We start from the raw sequence: 12,466 nt of genomic DNA, 5'->3' as shown, positions 1-12,466 counted from the left end.
CATATTCTGATTATATGCAATAAGCTAATTCTGTTTGGTAACAAGATGAAGATAACTTTACCATACTAAATTTTTGTTTAGATTTAGATAACGTGATACTGTTTTTAAAAGCAGCCCGGTTTCCTGGCTATCAGTGGTGGTTTAGAAGTAATCTTTAAGATATTTTAAGGTGAGGTGTTAGAGATCAAATAAGAACATGGTTAACATTTATTTACTCATATTATAGTTCATAGCAGCAGATACATAAACATGAATGAAATAGTATGATGTCAATGAAATCACCAATATAGCAATAAATATGACATTTATAATATCTTACAGCATATTAAAAAAAAAGAATTCTAGTTTGTAAAATAAAACAGTAAAATATTACGGAACAGTGGCCTTATATTAGAAAAATGACACAACGGTACAAAAACTGAGTCGAATAAATTTAAAGTTATTGGACAATTGTGTAATATTTCTACTGCAATAATTTTTCCAATAAAAAAGCTCTATTTTCCATGAAACTACATTATTTGTAATAGATAATAATAATTATAAAACCGAATAGCATAAAGTGACAAACAGTGCAATATGTCTCTATGTGTTTAGTTCAATGAAAAAGTTTGAAAAGAAGTTAATTATTCCTGTTACAAAAGTTTAATTAGCTGTCTTTCTACTATAATTATTGATAAGTTGTATACAATTTCTATCTTAAAACGTGCTAACCATTTAATATCAAGGTCAATTTCTTGCAGGAAGTATTCCAGAATGGCTGGAAGGAAGATACATGCGAGTTGGTCCTGGATTGTTTGACTTGGATGATTTTACCGTCAATCATTGGTTCGATGGATTCGCAGTCGTCTACAAGTTTGAAATCTCTAAAAACAAAGTGAGTAGATATTACAATATTTCTAGTCACTTTTAACACTCTAAATTTGTAGAAACAGAATAATTTATGTTTTTTATGTAAAATAATGCATGTTTTAAAGGGATGGCAGAGTACTTAATAATGTGATTGGTAATGAAAAAAACAATGGTAACAAATACTACTTAATGTAGCTATGATGAGACGGGTTGATTCAATGTGAATGTTCAGTTTGGCTCCAGTTCACCTTCATCTTAGTATAGCGTCTGGAATATAACGCTGTCACAGGCTTTCAGATTCCACGAGTCATGTTTGTCTGAAGAGATACAAAAAATTGTGCATCTGATGAGACAATGAGAATACGTATTCACCTAGATTACACTATATTTTTAAATTTTGTAGTCTAGGTGTCTCTGATGTTGAAATTATGTAAGAGTTCATATTATGCTTCTTTGTCTCCAACTTTTTTTTATCTCTTCAGACGAACATGGCTCTAGATTCCAGAAGTCAAGTCTTTGACAAAGTCAGATTTCAAACGCTGCAAGTAAGAGGAAGGTGAACTGGAGCTAAATTCAACATTCACATATAATATTTCTAAGGGAAGACTGCACATTTTCATCATTTCCATTCAGCTTATGTACCAGCAAAAATAGCGACTAGATACATGTTGTTCGAAAGGTTACTAACTGTCAGGTAGGTGCATAGGCGTAATTTGGGGGTGGCAAGGGGTGGCAGTTGCCACCCCAGAATTGTGGAGCCCGGTATTTTGCCACCCCAGAATTTTGAAGTAAATGTCTAAATAATTTACATATAACTTACTTAAAACTGGAAAATACAAGTCTACCAATAGGGAACCTTTTAACTTTATCAATTCTCCATTAATTTTGCTTAGTTTAGCACAGAAAGATAGCACGTCTTTTAAAAACTTGTAAATCATAAACTTAAAATGAAATATTGGTGTAGTAGAATTTACGAAATGAAATAAGGAACATTAAATGCGTGAAGAGCGAGAATGAGCAATGTAGGCTGCTTCTCGTCTGCCGTCTGGAAACGGCAACTCTGTAATACACAGTTGGCGAGGGAGATTTGGCAACAGGGCACCTGTTGTAGTATATTGTCTTTACAGCTAGAAGCAGACAACGTCTGTCGTGTCGCCTGCCTACTTTAAACCTTACTCCTCATTCGAGTTACGGAACTTCGAGTGATTAGGACGTGTGGTTGCCGATTTCCTGTGTTCTATTCTTACTGATTCTTCTTCTCGAGCTTTTTTAACTGGTATTTTAGTTTAATAAAATGTAACCTTAACCTTAATTTGGAGTTTTCTTTTGTTTTAATAAATATTATTTTATCATAAAGTTAAATAGTTTTATTTGTCATTTTTCTATATATTACATCACACACACACAGAGTAGTGTAATAATTTCAAGACTTGGCTGGACCTGACACGATGGATCAGGTCTAGCCACCCCGATTCAGAAGGACATGAACCCCTCTGAACTAGAAATAGCGGTAGATTCGTTATTAAAATCTAACATGGATACGTCAGATCATACTTATAGTACTATTAACATTGATAATGACACAAATACAAATGAGTTAAAACGAAAATGGGAAAAATGTAGAGAACACTAACTCAAAAAATGAACAGACAACTGAGATTAAAAAAAGTTTTATTAAAAGATATTACAAAGAAAGTAAACAAAGGGCCATACGAAATCATAGTTCAACATAAAAGTAAAACAAAAATTAAATCCATTTCAGATTGGTAAAATAATAAAACAACACCACAATGACATAGATTTCATAGTACGTGCAGGCAACAACCTGTCCTGTCACATGTAAAAAATTACACTGCGGCAAATAAATCTAATCGATTCAAAATTCTTAACAAATTATAATGTATTTGTACCAACCATATAAAAATTTATTCTGTTGGAGTCGTTTTCATTGAACCAGGACATAAGCGAAAATGAAAATACTCAATGAAACTGTTAGCGAATATCCATTGGTACAAGTACAAAGGATTAAAAGGAGAGTTAACAACTCTCTTATAGATACTCACTTTGTTAAAATTACCTTTGATTCAGATTGTTTACCTGAATACATTAAACTTAACTATGATTCGAATGAAGGTAGAAACATTTGTCATCCAGGTTAAACAATGTTTTAGATGTTTTTCATACGGACACGTAGCCAATTCTCCTTGCAAAAATGACAGACTCTGTAAGGACTGTGGGGATAAATATCACTCTGATGAGTGCACACAACCTCGAAGGTGCATACACTGTTATGGCCCACACAGTAGTTCTTCAAAATTATGTCCAGAATTTAAGAGACAAAAAAATTGATTAAAATAGAATGAGTTACCATAAAGAGGATTATTTTAAGGCTAGCCTACATTACCCAATATCATACAAAGCAACAAAAAGCACACAATTTAAAAGACAATCATACGCTGACAAAATCAAAACAAATTTTGACTCTGAATATCCAGAGTTACCCTGAATTAACACATAATATATCAACAAATATCAATACATATAACAGGTTCTCACCTTGAGCGATGTAATGGAGCAGGATGACAGAGCTAGTTCAAATATGTTCAAGTAAAAAAAACCTATATCTAGGGAAAAGTACAATAAGCTACAATAGTAATAAGCAATACAATCAAAATCATCCAACCAGACATGACAATTCCACTAAAAGAACCACAGAGTCATCAGATATACTTAGCCTAGGTAAATTAGTACCTGGACATAACCCTAGTAGTGTAAGTAGGGGACCAATTGAAAGATCTCCTGCACAGTAAAATTAGTGAAATAAGAAGCAAAATGTCTTAAAGTCAATTTGTCAAATGTAAATAGTGCAAAAAAACAATGGAAGAGATTTTTTCTTCCTTCCTCTCCAATGAGAGTCCACCCAAGGGAAAAACTGCTAAGCCCCCAGATAAACTGAATAAAGTAGTTACTGTTAGAGGTAGTAACACAAACATTAAGAGATAATACATCAGGACATGTCAAATGACCTCAATCTGATACAATGGAATGCTAGGTCTCTAAAGCCTAAATGGCCAGAGACCATACAATTATTTAAGACCGAAAAAATACATATAGGTTTAATTCAGGAATCATGGTTAGATGAAAATGAATCTTTAACCGATGATAATTATACATTATTAAAAAGTAAACAGAGATGACAGCTATGGAGGTATAGCTGTCATTATCATAAATCTATTAAATATAAAACCATATATGAATTCAATGACAATGTAGTACAATTATTAGCTATTGAAATTAGAAATTTTAAAGTACCTATTAATATATACAATATTTATTGTACTAATAAATATATACCTCGTTCCTTTTGGAAAGACAAACTTTTTAACAAGGATAATGGATATACAATTATTTGTGGTGACATGAATGGACATCATCCGATTTGGGGTCCATTAAAGGCTAATTCGAGAGGCAATACTATTTTTGAAGAATACAGTAATTCATCATTCATATGTATAAATGATGGTAGGACTACAACCATACCAACATTTTGTCATCAACCAACCGCTATTGATCTGACTTTTTGTGACGCCTAAACCTATATTCACTATTAACATCTGGGAAAATAAATAAAGATGCACTAGGTAGCAATCATTTCCCAATTTCAATCAAATTTGACATAACTAGTATTTGTAATAGGCCTAATAGAATATTAAACAACAATGTAGGTGAAAGTAAAAAATTCAATTTTAAGAAGGCGGATTGGAGTAAATACAATAATTTAATAGAAAATAAGATTAATAGCATACTAATGCAAAATTGTAATATTAAAGTGTTGTATAATATCATTCTAGAAGCTGCAGATAAAATCTATACCTAGATACAAAGTGTGTAATAATATAAACTCCAACTTTAGGCCTAATGCATGGTGGACAGATGAATGTTCCCATGCCGTTAGCTCGCAGAAGACTGCTTTCAGTAATTTTAAAAATAATATGTCCGCACTCAACTATCACAAATTTTCAACTAGCTCAGGTAGCAGCTAGAGAAACAATACAAAATGCAAAACGGCTAGGCTGGGTTAAAATATGTAAATGAGATAAGCAAACACAAATCTTCTCCACTCGCTTGGAGAATGATCAAAAAAATTAAAGTGTAATCAATCTAACTGTAAAAATGGTAACCTACTTAATGATAATGAACAGCTTTGTGAGAATTTTATGAAACAAATCACACCAGATTATGTTCCTAATAGAGAAGATTTGTTTCATATAGGCCTATGTGACTCTAATAACAGTACTTACCCTTTCCTAGAAGATGATTTTAACATTCAAGGAATTAGAGTTAGCGATTTTGTCTAAAAAGAAAGATACCTCACCAGGTTTGGATGGCATCACATATAAAATGATAAAATACTTACCATCTAATGCACTACAATATCTCTTAATGTTTTTAATAATATATGGAATAATAAATCGGATATACCACAAATATGGAAACAATTCAGAGTGATAGGTATATTGAAGCCCTCAAAAGACAAAAATGATGAAGCATCATACAGGGCTATATCACTTATTCCGTGTATGGTTAAAGTTTTCAAACACTATGATTAAGAATAGGCTTGAATGGTACATCGACAGGTCAAACATAATACCAGACACTCAATATGGTTTTCGAAGGAAAAGGGGTTGTAATGATTATATTGTAACATTATTAACCGATATTCACACAGCATTGTCTTTCAACAGACACTTATTGCGACATCATTGGATATTACGAGTGCGTTACGATAATGTCTCAATCCCAGTTTTGTGTAGTAAGATGTTAGAACTTGGTATTCCTAATAAAATTGTTAAATACTGTCATCAATGGCTATCTGATAGGGAAATAATCATGAGTCATTCTAGTTCAGTTAATACCAAGACGCAATTATAAGGGCCTCCCTCAAGGCAGTGTTTTGAGTCCTATATTGTTCTCCATCTATATTGCTGAGGTTAATAATTTTATACAACAACCCACCAGATCTTTACAATACGCTGATGACGTTTTAATATATTCGTCTGGTAATGGTTTCGAGCAAACGCAAACTAATGTACAAAGAACAATTTGATTCACTTGAGAAATATTTTGGCCAATTGCACCTACATTTTCAATGGTAATAAAAGTAAAGTAATTATTTTCACGAGAAAGAAAAAATGTAAGCAATCTAAATCTGTTAGTGGAAGGATGTGTTATTCCTGTAGTGGATAATTTAAAAATTCCTGGGAGTCACAATAGACAACAAACTCACGCTAAGACCGCATATTGAAAATGTTAGTAAGTTATGTTTGAAAGATATTGATAATAATTAAAATTTATGGCCTGTGGTACAAAAAGGAATTCACCCTGATTTGGCCCTACAGATATACAATGGCCTTATAAGGTCCAGATTAGATTATTGTTGTTTTGTATATAGTAATGCTCCAAAAAAGACCTTCGTAAATTAGATTTAATTCAGAATCTAGCTTTAAGAACCGCAATAGGAGCTATGAAAAGCACGCCAATTATTGCCTTACAAGCAGAATGTAAAATAGCCCCACTGGAAATGAGAAGAAATATGCTAACAGATAGATTGATATACAAGATTTGTACAGGAAAAAAATCATCCTACCTTTCTATAAAATAATGTACTTGAAGTTGTTTAACTTCCAACTTTACATACTGGAGGAATAAAAAGCTTCCACAAATTATAAAATCGGTAGGATAGAATAAGCAAATACAATCCAAATTTTGATACCAATTTGGAATATAAAACCCAAAATGACTTTGAAAAACCTTTAGTTATGACCCATATAAACCTCACGTGTATTGATTCAGTAGATTATAATAATAGTATAAGTAAAAAGGGAAATAATTATGACAGTATTAAAACAACACTTTCTAAAAAATTATAAGTTAACCTCAAATGCAAGTAAACAACATCTTGAGACTAACAAGGAAAGTATTAAAATATTCACTGATGGGTCAAAGACCAAAGAAGGCGTAGGCGCTGCCTTCTACATACCCGATTTGAATACCAGTGTAAAGTTTAAGTTAAATAAATATGTATCGAATTATACGGCTGAACTAATCGCAATTATGAAGTCAATAGAGTATATAAACAATACTGCATATAATAGTATAGATATTTATACAGATTCTCAATCAGCGATCAGGCAATTAAAAAAGCAAATCAAGGTTTTCCGGATACAGATAACATAATCCTCAGCCTTTTACATGAAATATTAGCTAAAGGCAAACATTTTGTGATCCACTGGGTTCCAGGACACTGTGGTATTTCGCAGAATGAATACGCAGACAAATTAGCAAAGGAGGCTATATTGGATGGAGATAACTTAGATAACATTAATATTCCATCAACAGACCATAAGAAAAATAACTTGCAATGTAGTATTAGACCAATTCAAAGAACTTTTTAACGCAAGTACATCAGGTATATGGTATAAGTCCATAGAACAAATTCCTCCGAAACAATCATGGTTCAGAAATGTTAGGAATTAAGAGACACGACATAATTAATATATGCAGACTGAGATTTGGTCATGCCAGAAACAATAGCCGACTACACTGGATGAAATTATATTTCCACTCCCTTGTGTCTTAAATGTACATTAGGAGTAGAAGAGACATTAGATCACTTAATTCTAGGATGCCCAATGTACAGTTATGCTAGAGACCAAACGTTCATCAATATTAAGAAACAATTCAGTAATCGCCCATAAAATTTAATTGATGTACTACGTACAAACGATCTAGATATTTACAGCGAAATTATTAAATTCATTAATCTACTCAAATTAAAATATAAGTTAGCAACACAAAAACATATACACCTCAGACATAATTGTTGCATCACCCAGGGTTCTTATAACCGTGGCCTACCTTTCGGTTTAGAAATGCCTGACAGGTCCCAGGCGAGAAGACACCCAAAACACCTATGCAAAAATTATCCTATATAAAATCCATCTTAGAATTTTTCCCAAATCCTTCTTTGAAACTAACCATAACACTTGTAGACATAAATGTTAACCCCACTAACACAATAATCAAATAATTATAAACAAATAAGATCGGCAACCACAATATTGTGATTATAAGTAATTCATTGTTTTAGAAAAGACTGTTAATTATTAACATAGTCAGTGTACTTCGTGGCTTCATGGTCAGTCCAAAGCCGAAGAGAGAGAAAAAAAAAAAAAAAAAAAAAAAAAACCTTACTCCTCAGTAGATGTATTCGATTAGTGCAGTTGCAGTACGATGTGAATTACATTTCAAGTGAACCGTCGTATGATTGCATGGACTAAGAGATGGTAAGTTTAGTTCAGTTATTTCTTATTTCGTAGGTTAAACTTAGGTGTTGGTCAGTTTCTGGAGTTTCCCCATCTTTGTTTACATCCAACTAGGCCTAATGCTGAAAAATAGAAAATCTTTTTACTGACTAGATTTCAATAAATGGCCCCCAAAAAACATAACCTCAACTTCTAACTTTATTAGTTCTGCCAGTTAGTTCTGCATTGTTACGGTTATGGTTTTAGTTGTTTAAACATTTTATAGGTGTAATTGGTTGGTATAGGAGAAGTTTTTGCATATATAAGGGAAGTAGCTTGTTTTATAGTACGGTATGGAATACTAGGTTTATTTTTGTTTGTTTGGCCACCTAAATGCTTTTACCGATGTCATATAACCTCACATTTAACGCAACACTACTTTAACCTATATATGTAAAAATAACAACGATACCATCCAATCACCTGAAATTAAGTAATTTCAGCTTATACCTCTAATTAGGTTATGTTACTGTCATTTTAATAACTCCCGCCTTCCTGTGTTTGACAGCTGTTTTTGCAATGCCGTGGCTGTCAGGCTGCAGACGTTTGTGTCGAAGAGCCAATGACTAAAAAGGTCATACAAAATAATTAGTAAACATCCAGATCTTTTATGGTCTTGCAATTATTTAAAATACATGTTTTACAATCAACTCGTAGAGTAAGGCACTAAATGAACTTTATCTTTAGGCAAAAAAAGATTATGTGTAATAAAAATACCAGATTAATAGCAAATTTTAAACTATTTCGAAACCTGGTAATGTAGGCAGACTTGGGTTTTCGTGTACGCCTACAGCTTCTTAAGTACAGTTTACAGTATGCAAATAAAAAGTATGACTGTTTTACTCATTGGCTGTTAGGCTGTGTTTATTCCGATACAAATTTTACACAAAATTTCCCAAAATTACAAAACAAAACTTTGGTAGATAAATCAAAATAAAGTAAAAATGAAGAATAATGGTTTTCTTAAAAACACCGTTTTTGAGATATCTACCATTTTGTTTTATTAAATTTTTATTTATATCTCGAGAATGTTTTGACCGATTTAACTCAAACTTGGCATGGTTTTTATCTAATACAATATCCATATTCAGAAGAATTACCAATTTAATTCAATCATTAGTTTCAAAATGATTGCCATTTAAAATTTCTTAACCTAAATTGTATGAAAACCATAAACTTGAAGTCAAATGTCAGGGCATCTTTTTTGTTGCCCTTTCAATCCCCTATCAAATGGTACGATGTCAAAACAAAGAGATGAGAAATAGTGTCACACACAATAGCGCCCAAAATCAAAAAAATTGTGCAAAGCCTATGCATGTTATATTAGACTTGTATTAATTTTAGGTTTAGGACTCTGTGTTCTAGTAGCATTTTGCCATTATTTAAATGTTCTTTTGCTATTCTTAATGGGGTTTTTTCAGGCTCAGAAGAACAAAAAAGGGCAGAGTTCGTTGCTGTCCTACTTTAGCTCAGGCCCAGCAAACAAAAAGAAACGGTTAGAAGATGAACTACCAGAAGGAGTTGTTTTGGAACATGAACCAGAACCGGCTGTAGTAGACGTTTTAGATTCGTCATCGGCTCAGTTAACAACCACAACTACAAATGAAGATACCACAACTACTCCTACAGATGAAGTGCAGAGTCCTAGCTGTTCCTCTAGTTCATCTGACCAATTGACAATCACTGTAATTAATAAACGTGATCCTGCTCATGGCCCAGGTTTGGCTAAGGCGTTTTTTAGGGAAGGCTCATTCCAACCACGAGAATTAAATTTCCCTAAAACGGATGGTAGGAAATTTAGGCCAGAGTGGTATAAACTGTATCCTTGGCTGGAATACAGTCCTCTAACTGACAAAGCGTTCTGTTTTGCCTGCCGTTCGTTTTACAGCCCAGAAGAAAAAAATGCAGAAAATGTATTTACACTCAGTGGGTTTTCCAAATGGAAGAAAGCTGTAAAAGTATTTGAGAATCATGAAAAGAGTAACTCGCATCGAAGTAGTAACACTAAACTCAGTTCTTTAAGAGAAGCTGACAAAAGTGGCACTGTTATTGAAAAAGTAAATCAAAAGTATTCAGAAGAAGTACAAGAAAACAGATTGTACTTAGAGGCTTTGTGTGAATCCCTGATATTTTGTGGGAGACAATCTATTGCTCTAAGAGGTCATGACGAATCTACAGATTCAAAAAACAGAGGAAACTTTTTGGAGCTGATGAGGCTTCGTTCCAAAGATAATAGTTTAGTAAACAAATTCTTTGTAGAGCATCGCAAAAATTTTCAATATACTTCAGCGACTTTCCAGAATGAGCTTCTGTCCATAATTGGGGAACAAATTAAGTTGCACATTGCCAAAGAAGTTAAAGATGCAAATGTTTTTGCCATTATAGCTGATGAGACCCAAGACATAGCAAAGCACGAGCAAGTAGCTATTGTCTTGAGACATGTTAATGATAAACTAGAAGTTCATGAGTCGTTTGTGGGGTTTTACCGTGCTAGAAGAACTGATGGCGATACACTGGCAAATGTACTTAAGGACGTTTTGATTTCACTGGACTTGAATATTAAACATCTGCGTGCTCAGTGCTATGATGGGGCTTCGAACATGAGGGGTCCCTACAAAGGAGTGGCAGCTAGAATTATACAAGAAGCCCCCATGGCAATGTACATTCACTGCAATGCACATATATTGAACTTGTGCATTGTAAGCTGTTGCACAAGCGTGAATTCAATAAGAAACACCTTCTTTGTGCTTCAAAGTCTTTACAACTTCATTGAGAAATCAACTAAAAGACATGCTGTTTTTGAAAACATTCAAAAAAGTGCAAAAAGCTTTAGTGGTGGAACAGCAACATTGAAGTCTTTGAGTGATACCAGATGGGCTTGCCGTGTCGAAGCAGTGCGTTCTTTGTTAGATAATTTTGATGCCACTCTTACGACACTACGAGAGATTTCTGAAACAGACCCTGACAGTGGTGGACAAGCCAATGCTTTGTTGAAAAATATGGAGGACTTCAACTTTGTATTTGACCTTCTATTACTCAGGAGAGTTCTAACACAATGTGACATACTGTCAAAGACCCTTCAGTCAAGCAGTGTGACCTATGAAGTTGTGAAATCTGTAAAAAACAGCACACTTGAAGTTTTGCAATCCTTCAGAACAGATGAGTTTTTCACCAAGTTGTTCAATCACTGCACAGAAATTGCTGACACGTGCGGGTTTAGAGCTGCCGAGTTGCCAAGAAAGGGCAAAATTCCCTCAAAAATCGGGGGTGGGAGTAAAGCTCCATTTGAATCTGTACAACAGTACTACAAAGTTTCAATCCTCTGGCCAGTTATTGATATCCTAAGCGAGGAGATAGAGGCCAGGCTTCAAGAAAACAACCTAGATGTACTTAACCACTTAAGCAAAGTTCTAGGTGGAAGTGATATAGACACAGCCAGTGTACAGTATGTGTGTAAATACTATAGTTTAGACTATGACATTCTTCTGTCTGAACTAAACTGTTTTAACAGAACGGAGGAATCAAGAAGCAAAAGTATCCAAGAAAGAGCTGACGTTTTTGTACAAACATCTTTGAAAAGTGTGTTCCCTATGCTTTTTGAACTTTTTCGTTTGTACTATACAATTCCAATGAACTCGGCATCGTGTGAGAGATCCTTTTCATGCTTACGGCGGTTAAAGACATATACTAGAAACTCTATTGGCCAGGAGAGGTTGTCTTCGTTAGCCCTTTTGGCTATTGAAAGGAGTGTAGAAATAGACATTTCAAAAGTAATTGATGACTTCAATTCAAGCCAGAAGAGAAGGCTTCATTTTGTTTAAAACTAACTTGTGGATGCAGTCTGGTTACATAGAATAAAGTGAAATTTGTTTGATCATGTTTACTTGATTTTTCCTTTTATAAAAAACAAACGGGCTGGGCACACATAAATTAAAATTGGGCACACTTTTGAGTTGTGTGTGAACAATAATTACCTCACTTGTGGACCTTGTGGTTTAGTTAATAACTCAATTCATTAAAAATTATTGTTTTAGGCTAAGTTGTTAGCAGTAAAATTTTTGTAAAAATAGCTTGAAAAAGCTTAAAATACTAACAAATTTAAAGCCAGTTTCTTACAATTTTCCGGGGGAGGGCCCCGGACCCCCCCTCCACCTGGGGGGTATTCCATACCCCCCAGTAGATCTTGCCACCCCAGTTAAAAAGCTGAAATGACGCCCATGGGTAGGTGTATTGTATAAACTAGAAAAATGATT

At 33.8% G+C, this 12,466-nt stretch overlaps 1 protein-coding gene across 1 annotated transcript in view; it reads left to right on the top strand.

Moving 5' to 3' along the window:
- The window catches only part of LOC124363453 (beta,beta-carotene 15,15'-dioxygenase-like), a 46,075-nt gene that overhangs the window by 16,788 nt on the left and 16,821 nt on the right, over positions 1 to 12,466 (top strand). Inside the window, exon 2 of the mRNA XM_046818702.1 lies at positions 741 to 874. Coding sequence (XP_046674658.1) covers positions 741 to 874 — 134 coding nt within the window. The remainder of the gene's footprint in view (positions 1 to 740; positions 875 to 12,466) is intronic.

The sequence above is a fragment of the Homalodisca vitripennis genome, chromosome 5 (genome assembly GCF_021130785.1).
Source record: "Homalodisca vitripennis isolate AUS2020 chromosome 5, UT_GWSS_2.1, whole genome shotgun sequence".
NCBI classification, from domain to species: domain Eukaryota; kingdom Metazoa; phylum Arthropoda; class Insecta; order Hemiptera; family Cicadellidae; genus Homalodisca; species Homalodisca vitripennis.
Note: the sequence above shows the minus strand (reverse complement) of the source record. Positions and strands in the feature narration are given on the sequence as shown.